General features: G+C 60.3%; 2 protein-coding genes across 2 annotated transcripts in view; one reads left to right on the forward strand and one right to left on the reverse strand.

Moving 5' to 3' along the window:
* The window catches only part of POLR2F (RNA polymerase II, I and III subunit F), a 49,230-nt gene that overhangs the window by 20,292 nt on the left and 11,745 nt on the right, over positions 1–17,193 (reverse strand). The window lies entirely within an intron of this gene.
* Positions 7,130–15,942, forward strand: SOX10 (SRY-box transcription factor 10). Its single transcript, XM_004589514.2, has 4 exons — positions 7,130–7,361; positions 7,900–8,408; positions 12,074–12,342; positions 14,626–15,942. Exons 2-4 carry the CDS (start codon positions 7,981–7,983, stop codon positions 15,327–15,329), a joined length of 1,401 nt encoding a protein of 466 aa, XP_004589571.1. The 5' UTR covers positions 7,130–7,361; positions 7,900–7,980; the 3' UTR covers positions 15,330–15,942.

A 17,193-nucleotide genomic window follows, 5' to 3' on the forward strand; every position in this document is an offset into this window, starting at 1 on the left:
TGTGACATCACCAGAGAAGGACAGCTTATCACTAGGAGGGTCCTTTAAGGACACATAAACCCCCAAATCCCACAGGATCACCCCAGTTAAGGCAGATCAGATTTATGAAGAGAAGGAGAAACAGATTTTCCATCTGCTGCTGGTTCACGCCCCCCAAATGGCTGCAATGGCCAGAGCAGAGCTCTCAGATGTGAAACCAGAAGCCAGGAGCTTCTTCCAGGTCTCACATGTGCAGGTGCAGGGTCCCAAGGCTGTGAACCATCCTCAACTGCTTTCCCAGGCCACAAGCAGGGAGTTGGATGGAAAATGGAGCAGCTGGGACATGAATCAGCACCCATATGAGATCCCAATTCATGTAAGGTAAGGATTTAACCACTAAGCCACCATACGGGCTCCTGGTGTCCATTTTTAAGGGCAGAAGTGTATCCTGGGAGAACGAGAGGATGTCAGGCATCCCGGGCTGTCCTGTCCAGCCTTGGTGCTGCTGCTGATGCTCTGGAAAACAGGGCAAGGTGACAAGGGACCCAGGGCAACAAGACAGGGTCTAGCTGCCACCTGCTAGGCCAGGAAACCTGGACATGTGCCCCAACTCCACCCGGAGAGAGGAAGGCTGCCACTCTCTTCCACTCGCCCACCCGCAAAGACAGGACTTTGGACAGCATCAGTGCCCCCCAAGGTGCCCCTAACCATCAAGGTAGCAAAGCCACTGGGACCGGTGCTGTGGCACAGTGGGATAAACTGCATGCTGGCATCCCATCTAGGGAGCCCCAGTTTGAGTCCCATCTGCTCTGATTCCAATCCAGCTTCCTGCTAAAGCACGTGGGAAAGCAGCAAATGATTCCCAACTCCTTGGGTCTCTGCCTCCCACGAGGAGAACTGTGGATAGAGTGGCTGGCTTCTGGCTTGGGCCTGGCCCAGCCTTAGCTGTTGTGGCCATTTGGGACTGAATGTACCAATGGAAGCTTTCTATCTCCCTCTCTCCATGTGTCACTCTGCTTTTCAAATAAAAGACCAGCCTTCTCCTTCTTTCCTCTGTCTTCACCAGTGTCCGCACCTTTCCCTCTCTCGCCCAGGCAGGTGTCTGTGGACATCTGCAGAGGCTCCATGAAGACAAGGTGAGTGCCTGCCTGCCCACCTTGACCCCAGCCACAGCACAGCCTTGCCTGGGAGGCCCAAGCCCAGTAGAGATGTCCAGGTGCATGGAGTGGGCAGTCATATGACCATTCTTCACTTTCTTTCCTATTTGGTTCAGCGGGATTGTGACTGCATTCCTGCTCGGCCAGCCTCCAGGGTCCCTGGGGCAGTTAGCAGGGGGACATCTGGGGACAGCACTTGCACCAGAGGAAAAGAAGCCGTGAGGATGGTGAGACAAGGTCAATAGGCAGCCACCCTGCAGCAGGTCCCTGAGGTCACAGGGGCCCTTGGCAGCCAGGCACTGCTCCAGTGTGGATGGACATTGTCTGCAGGTTAGGTCAAGCCGGTGCAAGGTGTGCATGAGGGTTGCCAAGCTCTGGGCCAGGGTTACAGGGTGAGTGACATCCAAGACTGTCCTGGGTCAGAGGTCGCCAGGGAGCACCCCACTTGGTTCTCTGAACTTTGCGAGGGAGAAAGAAGGAACAGCAGGCCCAGTGGTGGGGTAGAGAGCCAGGAAGGAAGGAGGGATGGGAAGGAGGTGAGGACTCCAGCTAAGAGAGACACGGGACCTGCGGGACTGGGACCATGTTCTAATCAGCCCAGTCCCCCGCCCACCCAACACTCCTAATTCCCAGCCAAAGACAAGCTAGATTGAGCAGACCTGGAGAGAAAGGAGGACACATCAGTCTTTACATGGCATAGCCCTGGTGGGCACCAAGGTGCCCAAGCAGCCACCGCCAGCACCTGCTGTGTGGAATGAGGAGGAACTGTACTCAAAACCATGCCAAGTGTTAATAAAGATGGATACTTATGAAGACCTGTTAGGGATGGAATTTTTAAAAGATTTATTTTATTTATTTGATTGGCAGAATGACAGAGAGATCTTCCATCTACTGGTTCACTCCCCCAAATGGCCATAATGGCCAGAAGCTGGGCCAGGTTGAATCCGGGAGCCTGGATCTCCACCCTGGGTCTTCCATATGGGTGCAGGGTCCAAGGACATTGGCTGCATCTCCTGCTGCTTTCCCAGGCACATTAGCAGGGAACTGGATCAGAAACGGTACAACTGGGGTTAGAACCGACACTCTGATGGCTCGGGCACTTGGGTTCCTGAAGGCCACAGGGAGACCCAGGCTGAGTTCTGACCTCCTGTCTTGGCCAGAACCGGCTCTGGTCATTGCAGCCCCATGAACCAGTGATGGAAAATATCATTTTTTCTTTCCCTTTGCCTTTCAAACAAAATAAAACCAAGTGTTTAAAATCAAAAATGACTGGTCAAACAACAGAGAAGGAAGAAAGCCAGGACAGGAGGCAGCACTCCAAACGATGGCTCAGCCACCAGCCTCTCGTTTTGAAATCTGGCTCACAGGTTACCAAATCCGGAAATCCTCTTGCACGTCATCTAGCCCGCCCTGCCCCCTTTTCAGTGGAAAAACCTAGGCCAGGAAAGAAAACAGCCATGCGGATGGCCGCCAGGTCTTGAGGCTTGAAGTCAGGGTGGGGTGGGGGCAAGGTCTGGATCACCATACAGGTCTCTCCCGACTCCTCAAGGTCAGGGGCTGGTCCAATCCTTCCTCCCTGACTCCCTACCACCCCACCCCCACCCCCATCTAGGGCAGCCAAGCCACTTTCACAAAGCTCCCGGCAGCACGCAGGGACTAGAAGAAGTGTGTTCAGCAGCAACCAGTGTCCGAAGGTTTCTAAGAAGGGCACAGAGGTCAGACTGCTGAGGCAACAAGGGGCACTGGTCCCGGCTTCCTGCTTCCCTGGACAGGGTGGAGAGGGAACCGGGAGGAAGGGGATTGGTGGGGGGACAGTTCAGAGCCTCAGAGTTGCTTGCCAGTGGCCCCATCCCTACACCATCATGGACACTCCGTTCACACTGGAGGTGAGACGGGGAGCACCTTGTTGGGGCCAGCCAGGAGTATGCTGCCAGCCCTCTCCAGTCTTCCCTGCCTTCTCTTCCCCTCCTCCCGGGGAGCTCAGGATGATGACCTGTGGTTGTGGGGGACCCCACAACTAGGGAGGCCAAGACCCAGAAGGAAGGCAAGGCCAGCCCCTCGGAGGACTCTGCCAGGCAGCATGCACTGGTGGGGACCTGGGCCATGCAGGGAGGAGATATTGCACCCTTAAAGTTGCCCCCCAACACACACACACCATGGAAGGTAGCAGAGCTGAAGAAGTGCAGTAAAGTCCCCCAGGAGCAGGGAGGTCCAGGAATGGGTGAGGGTTAGGGTTAGGGTTAGGGTTAGGAAGTGAGCCTCCAGCAGGCACCACCCAAGGGAGGACAGAGGAGGGAGGGATGCTTGCTCAGGGGAAGGGCAGAACAGGTACAAAGGAGTGGGGACAGCCACGAAGCTCCCCGCCTGGGGTCCAGATCGGGCAGGCGGCACAGCTCAGGGTGTTAGCCAACCCAGGCCCCACAGTCCAGGCCCTACAGTCCAGGCCTTATGCTACCATCGCCAGAGCCCAGGCCCAACCCTGGACATTTTCATGCCTCAGTTTCCTTCAGAGAAGAGCAGCACCTATTCTGACAGTTGTTAGGGAGGACTCAGGAGCAAACTGTCACTGCCCGGGCATGAGGGAGGAGCCAACCATACAGCCCCCCACTCCACCCCTGCCTCTGCCACACACTCTGTCCTCGGTTCTCCCTGAACCAACAGGTGGGTTGTACACGGTAAGGCTGGGCTCACCCGGGCTGCGCTTGAAACTCCTCCTGGCTCTTAGCAGGGGCGGCCCGACATGTCAGTGGTTTTCTCTACCACTGCATGTCCGTGTGTGGGGTTTAATTCCCTCATCTACCTGGGGCACAGCAGGTAGACAAAATCCTCCATGTCTACATGCACAAAAGTCAAGGCCCAAGGGGGACACAGCACCCCAGGCCCAACTTGCCACCACCTCCTCCTCCACACCACAGAGATGATGAAGCCTTCTGGGGTTGGGGAGCGAAAGAAAACAGGTTTGAGGGGCACCCCTTCCCCATCTTTCTCCCCCAGGCCATGACTCTGTCCCACCCATCGCTTACCACACCCCAATGTAGCCTGCAGATTGGCCTCCAGCTCTGGGCTTCATGGATCAACTCCTTTCCTTCTCTGTAGAGATGGGGTTTCTGCAAGAGGTCCCCACAGCCTCCAGCAGGACTTGGAGGAGGGGTATTGTGTCAAGAAAGCAGAGGTCTTCCCTTCATCCCCAACTCTACCTGAACACCCATGTCGATGGAGGGGAGCAGAGTCTAGGCACTTGCCTTTCCCCTCAAAACCCCACCACATATTCTGCAGCTACCTGCGAGGGCTTGGCAGAAATGCCGAGTCTCAGGCCGGAGGAAAGGGGTGAGGGGACAGCTGGGCTCCCTGGGTCAGCTCTGTCTCTCTCAGGGAAGCCAGCAAGGCTCTGGTGTCCATGTAGAGAAACTGAGGCAGGCAGAGGCTCAGCTCGGTCAGAACCCTCCTTCTCTGCCTGGCTGTGTCCAACAGTAATCTCCCAACTTTGCTCAGGGACCTGTGCTGGTGGGGAGGGCCAGGCGAAGCGGGGTGGAGCCTGGGGCGCTGGAGGGGAACTACAGGCGGGTCTTTCACACAGCATGTCCCCATGAAGATGCTTCAGAGCTAAAGGGTTTAAGGGTCCCTGCTGGCCGGAGGAGGCCTCCCTGGTAGGTGGGCTTCCCAGTTGAGGGACAGGGGTTTGGCTTCCCTCCTTTTGTCTTGGGAGATGTGGGACCAGCAGCCTTCAGGACTGGAGTCCCGGAAGGCCTCCTGGATCGCAGCACCCACTTTGGCCCCAGGACCCCTCTGCAAGAAGAGGGGCAGCTAGCACACTCACTTGCACCTTCCCCCTTGGGGCTGGGGCAGAGGGCTCCTAAGCACCCTTGGATACAGGGCACAGCAGCCCTTCCCACTCCATCCCGCCAGGAGCAAGCCCCCCCTGCCCTCTTGCTGGAGGGAACTGGGTCCCCACTGCCTGGAAGGGCAAGGAGGGGATCCCAGCTGACAGCAGGCAGGGTGGATGAGGATGTGTTGGCAGCAGGGGGAGGAGGGGCCCACCAACCACACACACGCACACACACACACACACGGTGCTGGTCATCTGACGGCCTTTTGCCTGCTCCCCTCCCCCCCCCGAGGCCCCCACCTGCCTCAGCCAGCACCTCTCAGCAGAGAGCTCAAACACAAGAAAACCGGGGTCTGTATGACGCTCCCTCTGTCTTCTGGCTTCAACACAGGCAGAGCGCACCTCCCTGCTACCCCCACTCCCTCCCTGGCACAGCTGGGCCAAGGAGGATAAAAGGGGGGCAGGGAGCTGGAGAAGAACCCTACACCCACTGCCCTCGCCCTCTCCCACCACAGCTACCCCTTCCAGCCCCAGGGTGCTGGAGGGCCTGGGGAACAGGCGCAGTGGTGGTGGCGGCGAAAGGAGGGACCACAGGGTATAAGCGTGAGCAGGGACCCACCGCAAGAGACAGATGCTGGGCAGGCAGCAGCGGGAGTCGGAGAAGGCTGCGGGGGCACGAGCGGCAGGATGCGTGTCCCTCAGTCCCTCGCTCTGTCCGGGGCGGCTCCTCTCCGGGCGCTTCTGAGGCCGGGCGGGCGCTGTTAAAAAGCTTTTTATGTGCGTGTGTGTTCATCACATGATTGCCGTTCACCTGTATTTCGAACAAAGACAGCTCACTGTTTCAAGGCCCCGAACAAGCGTCTGGGCACAGGGAAGAGAAGGGGGGCGGGGGGAGGAGGGTTGGCAGCGCCGGGGGTGGCGTCGAGAAAAACTGGGGGGAGATTGTCCAAGGCCAGTGAGCGAGAGAAAGAGAAAACCCTTATCAAACTCCTAATTCACTGGGCACGGAGGCCCCAGACACACTGGCCCGATTGTCTGAGTGTGCAAGTGTGTGTGTGTGTGTGTGTGTTCTCCAATGTACATCGCCCCCACCCCCCAACATGCCTCTGCCTTGTGTGACTACCTCATTGTGTCCCACTGACAACTCCCCACCACCAAGCCTGTGGCCGGGTCTCCCCAGACCCCCTTTCCAGCCCCAGTGCCTGCAGAACTCCTTTCGGGTGGGTCTGGAGTCTCCCCTAGCTGCAGAGGAAGTCAGAACCACACATGGCAGTCAAGGGGATCCAGGCTCCCTCTGCCCCCTGTACACGCAGCCCACCTGCCTTGTTGCCCAGGCCTATGGGAGGGGATCAGAGAGGAGCTGTAGGGTGATGGCTGGGAAAAGAATGAGAAGGGGTGTGGACAGGCCAGCAGGGCAGGCAGGAGGGAAAGGGCTGTGTGTATGTGAGTGTAGGACAACCTGACTCCCCCTCCCCAGAAGCAGCACCCCCCAATACCTGTGAGGTCTCCTAAGGCAGACCCCCCAGTCCTGTCCTGTGGGATCTCAGCCTTGGGGAACCACACTGGTCTTAGGTCTCCCAGCTCTATCCCTGCTGGGCCAGGAGACGGGCAACTGGAGAGAAGGGGCCGGAGTGAGGTGGGGGCACCTGCCCTGGGCAGGGAGTGTCTTCACCTTGCCAGGAAGGGACCCAACATCTGCCTTTGACGGTAGCAGTAGTAGGAGGGCAGAGACTGTGGGAGTGGGAGACTTAGCCACATAGGGCGGAGGTGGAGGGGAAGGGGGTGACACTACTGCCCCACCACTCACACAGGTGGCTCCCTTGCCCGTCCCTTGTCCGCTATGACCTTGCCACCTGACACAGAACTCCAGCTGGGCCCAATTCTCCTCCCAGCAAGTTTCCCAGCCTGGCAGCCTGCATCTCCTCCTCCCGGCCCCTCTACCCCCAGCCTAAGCTGTGTGCTCAGCCTGGGCAGAGATGGGCCTGGACAGCAATGCCCCAGCAGGGTATGTGTGTGGAGGGGCGGGGGGGGGGGGTGCTGGGAGCAGGGTGGAGGAGCCCTGAGTGTTAGGGATGAAGAGGAAAGCATTGGAGGCTCCACCTTCAACCCTTCCCTCCCTCCCCTCCCCCTCCCCCTCCCCCCCTTCCTTCCCCAGCCCTCTGCAGCCCGCGGCTCAGTCGCTCAGTCAGTCTCAAGCTGTCCGGCCAGGGTGGCTGCTGCTGGGGATCCAGGCTCCGTCCCAAGAGGCCGTGGCCTGAAGCTCAGGGCCCCCTCGGCCCCTCCCTCCCAGGCGGCCCGCTTCACCCCCATCCCAGACCCCCGAGCTGGACTGCACACCTTGGGACTCGGTTTTCTATTTCCTGAGGACCAGCCCCAGGTTGGAGGAGAGGTCCGAGGAGGTGAGTGCGCAGCTTCTGGCCCTCCCTGGCCAACCAGGCCTTACTACGCTGCTGCTGCTACGGGGCAGAGAGAAAGAGAGAGAGAGAGAGAGAGAGAGAGAGAGAGAGAGAGAGAGAGAGAGAGAGAGAGACTGAGACTGGCACCCCGCACTGCGCGCACGCCAGCCCCTCTCCATTCTGGGCCGGGTGGTGGAGCGGAAGGCAAAGAGGAAAGGTGAGAGAAGAGGTGGGAAATTCCAGGGACGGGATTAGAGCAGAAGAAAGGGTCCGTTTTTCTTGCCTTTCCATCAACAAACCTCCACCCAAAAGAAGGGTTGAAGAGAAAAATCCACCCACACCGCAAGAGACGGTTGGAAACAGGTGGTGGGAAGGCGAGAAGGCGGGTTGCGCCCACCTAGGGTCTGGCATGTGCGCTCGGCCCCAGGGGAGCCCGAGCCGGTGCAGCGCAAGCACCAGGTACGGCCGCCCCCTCGGGGGCTGCGCCACGTTGTGTCCTGGCCTAGCCGGCCACTCCATCGCGCCCTCCTTCCCCGTCCAGGTGGGCGTTGGACTCTTCGCGAGGACCCCCGCGGCGGGCCCGGGGGAGGAGGCCGAGGAGGCGGCGGCGTCCAGGGGCGACATGGCGGAGGAGCAGGACCTGTCGGAGGTGGAGCTGAGTCCCGTGGGTTCCGAGGAGCCCCGCTGCCTGTCCCCCGGGAGCGCGGCCTCGCTGGGGCCCGACGGCGGCGGTGGCGGCTCAGGCTTGCGAGCCAGCCCGGGGCCGGGTGAGCTGGGCAAGGTCAAGAAGGAGCAGCCCGGTGGCGAGGCAGACGATGACAAGTTCCCCGTGTGCATCCGCGAGGCGGTCAGCCAGGTGCTCAGCGGCTATGACTGGACGCTGGTGCCCATGCCGGTGCGCGTCAACGGCGCCAGCAAGAGCAAGCCGCACGTCAAGCGGCCCATGAACGCCTTCATGGTGTGGGCGCAGGCAGCACGCCGCAAGCTGGCCGACCAGTACCCGCACCTGCATAACGCCGAGCTCAGTAAGACGTTGGGCAAGCTCTGGAGGTGAGCACTCCCCGACCAGCCAGCTGGCCCCAGACCTCCCCACCCCTCACCCCAGGGCACCAACTGCAGGGAGGTGGGAGGACCATTCTCCCCACTAGCCCCGGGGGTGGGGGGTAGCCACCTCTTTGAAGGATGAGGTGTGGGGACCCTGCCTACCCCTCTTCCACAAGCGTTCCCTTGGGTCCTACACCTCCAACGACCCCGGAACCCAGAACTGCAGCAGCCTTGGCACCCCACCCCTGGGTGGCAGTGGGGAAAGCGCCCCCTCGCGGTTGGAATTCCACCGATGGCAGCCCTAGGGCCTCCTGGGCTGGGCCTGGGGAGTTCCCAGCACACCGCCAGCCACTCCACTAACCCCTTGTAGATTCAAGGGGGGCCACTGCCACCCGGAGGAGGAGAGACTTGGGCAAGAATCAGGGGCTTGGCTGGAGATGAGGGGAAACTGAGGCAGGCAGTTTTGCAAAGTCAGAGGGAAGGAACAAGGAATTCTCATGTGTCTTTAGGAGGGGGAGGAAGAGGGCTCTCACCCAGTCCCACCCGTCTCCGCTGGGTCCCAACACCCCTGGTCATTTGGGCAGGGGCAACTGCTACTTCCTTGAGAGGCAAGGGACATACAGAAGACCCTTCTCTCCAACCAGAGCCACCGCGCCCTTCCTCACTCTCCTGGTTGAGCGCCATCTTTCCTCCTGGGGCCCCACCCAACCCTAAGTAACCTCTTCCCTAAGGCCTGGAACTGGAGCTGAGCCCTCTGGCTGGCCAGGAGCCCTCAGTGGCCCCTTTCCTGTCCCGGGGTCCCCTAGATTCTCTCCCCACCCCTGGGGTGGGCCAAGCCCACACCTGCGTGGGAAAACATCCTTGTAAACAGAAAGTCTGCAGGCTTTGGCTACCAGCTTGACTGGCCCCTGTGGGATGTACAATGCAGGGGACCCTCACCCCCACCCCAGGAATCCTTAGCCAGCTCCAAGAGGGAAGAGAGAGGGACTTGCGGTGCCTACCTGCTCTCTACCAGACTGCCAGAGAGAGACCTGGAAAGGCAGGGGCACCCGGAAGGGCACACATCAGGGGGTGGCAGAGCCAGGGCCCAAGGTTCTTCACTGTCACTGGGGACCCTGGGGATGGTGGCAGGTTACCCTTCCATCCAAGGCATGGTCCAGGGCAGGGAGGTGAGAGTGGCAAAGACGGCAGGGACAACATACATGGCAACTGTAAGAACCTCGGGCTATGTCACTCTCTCCCCCTTGCTGGGCCCAGCCATGGGGCAGATCTGGATCCTCCAAGGCTGGGAGTGATGGGGGAGGGACTCCACATCCAATCCCTTGGCCTGTCCTTGCCATGGGCTTGCCTAGTGTCCCCTTTCCCTCCCACGGCCAGCCCTGGACCTTGCTCATCCTGGGCAGGCCCAGACCTGGTTGACCAGCTGCTGTATGTCCAGCTCTGCCAGGAGCGGAGGCCACTGCTGGCTGCCCAGCCCAAAGTCCCTACAGACCTGGGTGGGGCTTGGCCCAGGCCAAGAGCACCATGCCTTTGGGGATGTGGGACAAAGAGCCACTGAGGAACACGGCCAAGAGGGAGGCAGATGGACTGGGCCCCGGGGCCCATGAGCCCAGCCAGATAAAGCAAGGAGGGACCCCAACTCTCCTACCTCCTCCAGTGCTCTGTCGTGGGTTGGTCTGGCTTGTGGCCAACACTCAAGTTGTGAGCATAGGAGCACACCTGGGCAGGGCTGTCAGGATAGAGGTTCCCCTGCTGGCTGAGGAGCCAACCTCAGGGACAGGAGGGTAGCGGGACCGCAACAGGCCCCAAAGTTGTGGCCACCTGCACTTGGAGGGTCCTGGCAAACATCTGGGCGTGAGCTAGAATGGCCAGCCTCACTCCAGAGACTTCTGGAACCCAGCCCTGCCGAGTTCAAGACTCCTGGATACCAGGAAGGAGGGTGGGCAAGTAGGCCCAACAGGAAGACAGCGGTCTCAAGACTCAATATGTGTGTAGGCAGGCTGGGTGGGGTGCCCTGCCTGGTGTGGGATCAGACCCACCTGAGCACAGGGGTGCTCTGATGGGCACGCCCCAAACCTGTAAGGCAGAGCATTGTGGGGAGCGGGTGGGGGGCTGATCTGCGCAGGAGCAGTCAGAGCTAAGGGTGGGGCCTTTCATGATGAGGCTCACCAACCTCTCCAGTCCCCCAGTACCCCCTGCCTCCTCCCCCTGCAGGAGAGCAGATTCAGCCACAGCCAATACCCCTCACCCCCACTCCTCCTGTCCTGCCATTCCCCAAGAGGACAGGGGGCTGATGTGAAGGCAAAAATGAGGACACACGGGTTTGCAGTTCCAGCTAAGGTTGGCAAGATGTGGAGTGAGGGCTAGTCAGAAGAAGGGGGCAGGGACACAGCGGGGTGGAGTGGACACAGGGCTAGAGCAGCACAGAACAGAGCCGGCTGGTGCCAGAGATGGCGCTGGGGTCCGGGCTGGCAGTGGCTCTTGGTAAGGCAACTGCCAGAAACTCACTTGGGAAGAAGTTGGGATCCCTTCTGGCCCATGCAAGCCCTTTCCCCACCACTGTCTAGCTGATCACTGCCCACCTGGGGGCAGGGGATGCAGTAAGGACAGACACAGTGTGACAGTGAGCTTGGTGTCCAGCTCTGGGGACTCTCTGCTTGAACCCCTTCTGCCTGGCCTGTTTTCCCTGACGTCCTCTTCCAGGTCATGGCACCTACATCCCACTTTCTGTCCCCTAGGGCCGTGCTGGGGTGAGCATCAATCCCAAAGCCCTTTGGAGCAAGCCAGGGCAGGGCTGGGCGGCAGGCTAAGCTGTGGAGGAATGCTGCTGGCCTGGCGGCTGGAGCCCGGAGGCGCCTGATGGGACCACCCCCTCCCAGCTGCCCGGCGGAGCTGCCACTGGTGGACAGGGCACCCACCCACCAACTGCAGCCAGAGAGAGGGCCCCTGAGGAGAGGGAGGGGTGGCTCCCACTGCCTCTGGCAGGCACACAGCACCTCATCTGAATGAGTCCTTTCCCCCTCCCCCATCCTAGTACCGTTGAACTGGAAGCTGGAGCCAGGCAGGTGGGCAGGGCGTGTTCCTAGGGACTGTCATCCCCCTGGGAAAAGATCTTGGCTTTCCGTTCTCCCCCTCACCCCCTTTACAAGGATACAGCATCTCTTGCAGATGACCAGCCCCCTCTGGGCTTTACCAAAGCAATACAGCGGAGCTGAGGACTGTGCCATGGTCCCCACACAACACGCAGCACCTGTCTCAGGGGACCCCTCATGTGAGGATCTGCGCATCCCCATTCAGGTGGATCCCACATCGCAGGCCAGTAGACAGCATCATCCCAGGTGCTCCATAGGCTGCAACGTAACACACACCCACACAGAGGCGGAGGCAGGACACGCAGGGCACTCCTCCAGTCCCAGGGAGCTCTCCCCTAACCCGGCAGCCACTTCCACCTGCACACGGCCTGGGCGGTGAGGATTTTGTCCTCTCCCCTGGAGCAGATCCTCCTGTCACTCAAAAGGCCGGGGCGCCAGGCTGCTGTTCCTTGGGCTTTGCCTCTTCTGGTGCATAAACCACCACGAAGCTGCCCCTCAGGGGGAGGTGCCCCACCCTGTGGGCTTTCAGTGGGGGCTGGGACACTCAGAGACCTCGTCCCTGTGCACTCCCACTCCCAGGCTGCTGAATGAGAGTGACAAGCGCCCCTTTATCGAGGAGGCTGAGCGGCTCCGGATGCAGCACAAGAAGGACCACCCCGACTACAAATACCAGCCCCGGCGGCGGAAGAACGGGAAAGCGACCCAAGGGGAGGCTGAGTGTCCCGGGGGCGAGGCTGAGCCAGGCGGGGCCGCCGCCATCCAGGCCCACTACAAGAGCGCCCACCTGGACCACCGGCACCCTGGTGAGGGCTCCCCCATGTCCGATGGGAACCCTGAACACCCTTCAGGTGAGTGCTGGACAGGGAGGATGCAGAGCGCACAACTGCACTTTGGGAAACCATGGCAGGGGGCAGAAGGTTGGACGGCATGAAGCCCCTGGCACCCCAAGAAGGGGTCGCCAGGCAGTGCAGCTGTCCCAGCTCTAGGGAGCAAGCGTCCGGAACACACTCAGGGCAGAGGCAAGACTTGCCCCTAGGCAAAGGGGGATGTGGAGGCCTTAGTTAAGAGTGTTTGCTTCTTAGTAATGGAAACAAAGCTGGCGTACATCCGGCACCTACTCTGTACCAGCACCTTGCTAGTCGCTGTGTGTGTGTGTGTTTGTGTGTACATGCATACACACGCACTGACTCCTTCAGTCGGCCTTCAGCGGCATGTGAAGCATGGGACTCAGGGTCTCAGCCAGGTGCAAGGTTATTGGCACCTTTTTTTTTAAGATTCATTTATTTTTATTTGAAAGTGAAATATACAGAGAGGAGGAGAGACAGAGAGGAAGACCTTCTGTCCAATGATTCACTCCCCAAGCAGCCACAATGGCCAGAGCTGTGTCAATCTGAAGCCAGGAGCCAAGAGCCTCTTCCAGATCTCCCACGTGGGTGCAGGGTCCCAAAGCTTTGGGCTGTCCTTGTCTGCTTTCCCAGGCCACAGGGAGGGAACTGGATGGGAAGCAGGGCTACCGGGATTAGAGCTGGTGCCCATATGAGATCCTGGTACGTGCCACACGAACGAGGACTTTAGCTGCTGGGCCCAGGTTATTGGCACCTTATAGGGTGTGAGAAATGGCTTGTGTTCCTGAACGCGCCTGCCCAGGTCTTACATACTGGAATGCTGGGCAAGCACAGCTTAAAGGACACGCTCTGAACCTGCTTGGTGCCAGGCACGGGCATGGAAATGAGAAGCACCCATGAGGGAAGCCCGGGGGCCCAGCCCTCTACAGTCTAGGGGGACAGCAGGGATCTTTAGTCCAGGAAGACACCAGGGCACCGGAAGTATCTGTGACACTCTGTAGGGGCAGGGTCTCTAGGGCTGGCCAGCAAGACAGCCTTCTGTGCACATCTCCCGCTCCTACAGTCACCCACCAGATTCTGACCAAGGATACCAGATTGGAGCTGCCTAGCCCCTTATGCTTAGAGACAAGGAATCTAGGGGTTTTCTAGGGTTGGCAGTTGGCGAGAGCACCAGGATGTAAGCCCAGGCAGGCCTCTCCAAGGGGCAGAGCCCTTGGCCCATGCAGGTCTCAGAGGCGGCCCTGGTACGCACCTGCTCTGATGGGATGCTCAGCCAGGCTATCCCTCCTCAAAACACACACCACACCACCACACCACCACACCACCAGCTCAGAATGAAACTGCGGCCCGGCTACGGCCTTCTCACCACTCGCAGCCCTCCACACACTGCCTTGGTAAGACGCCCCATGCCCCCAAGGCATTGGGTGACTTCCTCCTCTGTTCTGCCAGGAGGTCCTGGGCATTCCTGTCATCACAGCACATCCCACACTGGGCACGTATGGCTCCCAGATCTGGGCCAGTTCATGAGCTTTAGGAGCCAGGACTCGGTCTCCTTCCATTCCCGCCTTGGCACCATGCCTAACCTCTTGCAGTGCCCCCTGGGCATCTGCTGCAGGGGGTGTGAGCAGCCATGTGGGCACTCAAAGGAACGAGGGCCAGTGGCCCAATCTTAAGGGGCCACTGAGCAGCAGGCAGACTTGGGAGGAGGAGTGGGGTTCAAAGGGACACACAGCCCTGTTTGGGGGGTGCTAAAGTGGGGAGTGACATGGACTAGTTGAGAGAGGAGGGTGGTCAAGCGCGAGGCTTAGCAGAAGCAAGGCCAGCACAGGCCCAGGTGGAGACAGAGGAGCAGGTGGGGAGTGAGGCCCACGCACCCCAAGGCCAGACCACTTGGCAGTCAGCAGCAGAGGAGTGGCAAGCGAGGCAGGGCGGTGCTGGGGAAGCTGGCTTCTGCTGATTGGAGAACCTGCCCACAGGAATGGTTGCCACACCAAAGCAGGCCTCCCCTCTGGTGGTGACAGGGGTGGGTACAGAGTGGGGGAGGGCAGGACCTACCCCAAGCTCCGGGACTTCTGTGAACAATGAGAGACCAACCCAGGACCAATGGATAAAGAGATGCCAGCTTGTGGCCAAGGCAGTGGTCAGCCCTGGCCCCTGGGAGGGATCCACTGCTTGAAGGTGAACTTCAGAACTCCCCCCACTGCCCCACCCCGCCCCACCCCACCCCACCCCACCCCAACAGCTCTGTCTTGCCTCTGACCTTGCTCTCTGTCTCCTTCCTCCCAGGCCAGAGCCATGGCCCACCCACCCCTCCAACCACCCCCAAGACAGAGCTGCAGTCGGGCAAGGCAGACCCCAAGCGGGATGGGCGCTCCATGGGGGAGGGCGGGAAGCCGCACATCGACTTCGGCAACGTGGACATCGGCGAGATCAGCCACGAGGTCATGTCCAACATGGAGACCTTTGATGTGGCTGAGTTGGACCAGTACCTGCCGCCCAATGGGCACCCGGGCCATGTGGGCAGCTACTCGGCAGCTGGCTATGGGCTGGGCAGCGCCCTGGCCGTGGCCAGTGGACATTCCGCCTGGATCTCCAAGCCGCCAGGTGTGGCTCTGCCCACGGTCTCGCCATCTGGTGTGGATACCAAAGCGCAGGTGAAGACAGAGACGGCGGGGCCCCAGGGACCCCCGCACTACACCGACCAGCCGTCCACCTCACAGATCGCCTACACTTCCCTCAGTTTGCCCCACTACGGCTCTGCCTTCCCGTCCATCTCCCGCCCCCAGTTTGACTACTCTGACCATCAGCCCTCAGGACCCTATTACGGCCACTCCAGCCAGGCCTCCGGGCTCTACTCGGCCTTCTCCTACATGGGGCCCTCACAGCGGCCTCTCTACACGGCCATCTCTGACCCTAGCCCCTCGGGGCCCCAGTCCCATAGCCCCACACACTGGGAGCAGCCTGTGTATACAACGCTGTCCCGGCCTTGAAGGGGGCTGTTGCCCTGGACCCCCCACCCCTCCCATCTGCCCGTGTGCCCTGCTCCATGCCCATCTCAGGCCCGGTGGAGGAAGGAAGCCTTTCTGTGTGGCTTACTGCCCTGATGACCCACCTGCCCTGGCCGGGCTGCAGCTAGCCAGCTGAGTAGGGAGAGAGGCTGACAGGCGCCCCTAGACTGCAAGATGAAGGGCTGCACCTGATCCCGGGAGAGACCCAGACCCACTCCTCAGGGAGACGGGGGGGCACCACCCAGGGCTGATGGGCATCGAAAGCCTTGCCTCTCCCATGAGTTCCCACTTCCTCCCATGGGAAGGGGGGAGCTGACAGGTCCCTGAACCACCTGTGTGTGGCACCCAACAGCTAGGGTCCCCAGGGCCTCAGTGCCTGGAGCTGGCTTGGTCTGCCACTGGGGGCTGAGGATGGCTTTAACCTTGTGGGGAGTTAAGGTCAGGGTGGTGCCCAGTAGGGATTCTCATCCCTCCAAAGGCCCTCTTCCCCTAAATGCAGGAAGGAATTGGCACAGGCACAGTGGCATTGCCCCCCCCCAACCCAGTTCTGTGCCAATAACCTCACGTCTTTGCTGGAGGAAGAGGGTTCCCACCCACCCCACCCCGTCTGCTTCCACTGGAACCCCTCAGGCCTTGTGACACACCCCAGCAGGAGGAGGCTGGGGCTCCAGGGGAGGACTCAGGGGCACACCACGGAGCCTTCCCCCCAGGGCCCCTGGCTACCTGCCTTGTCCCTCACTGATTCTGTGGGCTCAGCTCTGCCAGTCCCACTGCCCTGGGTCTCCCGGAGACTTAGGGCAGCTCAGGCCCCAACCTCATCTCCAGGAGGAGCTGGGGCCCCGCGCCCGGGCTGCTGGCCACAGGCTGCAGATGCTATGATCCCGACAACTGTGCATTCGCCTCCTGCTTCCTGCCCTGTGCCTCCCAGCTGTATCTGAATAAAAGTGCGTAGCTGTCCACTCTATCTTTCTGCTTTGCAGCTCCCCGCCCCCCAACCCCATGTGTAACTCATGACTGTCCCCTTATTTATCTCAGTAGTCCCTGTCTCCTAGCTCCTTCAGCCCCTATTAACTCTGCATTAAGCATTCCACGTTAATAAAATTAAAGGTTCCGCTACCTGCTTGCTGGGTCTGCCCTGGCCTGTCTCTTGCTCTCTCAGCCCTATGCCCTGTGCAACCACAGCCGCAGCCTGGCAATAGCTAGGACAATACAAAGGAGAGACCAGCCAAAGGGCTCTCCCTTGAGGAAGGAGACAACAGAGTGGGCTGGGAGAGCTGGCATCCCAGCTAGGCCCTGTGGGCCACTGTGTGTCAGTGACAGGGCATCGGAACCTCAGGGGTGCAGCTTCTCCCACTGATCCCTCTTAATAGATCTAGCGGGAGCTCACCGCCTTCTTGGCGGCCCCTCTACTCACCCAGCAGAGGGAAGAGGTAGGTGGAGCCTACCAGCTCCTGCCATCACAGTCTGCACTGGATGGGCCCTCTACCTGTCCCCAACACCAGGAGACCCACACAAGCCCCAGCCCACGCCAAGGTGCCTGTGTTCCGGTCTAAAGTGAGGCCATCAGACATATGCAACATCATATTCCACTTCTTACTCCACAAGAGCTCATGCCTCAGCAGGGCCCAGAGGGAATCACTCCACACTACTAGCACACAACTTGAGGGATGATGGCTGGAAACGCTTCCTGAGAGCGCCCACTTCCAGAGTGCCCTCTGGCCAAGGGTGTGATGTCACTCCCTCGGGTCCAGTCAGGTTGGTGAGGGGAAGAGGGGGCACTGAAGCTACGAGTGCTGCACATTTCCAACTCCAGCACCAACCCTCTTACTCATCCCGTGTCCCCCTG

The sequence above is a fragment of the Ochotona princeps genome, chromosome 15 (genome assembly GCF_030435755.1).
Source record: "Ochotona princeps isolate mOchPri1 chromosome 15, mOchPri1.hap1, whole genome shotgun sequence".
Classification (NCBI taxonomy): Eukaryota; Metazoa; Chordata; class Mammalia; order Lagomorpha; family Ochotonidae; genus Ochotona; species Ochotona princeps.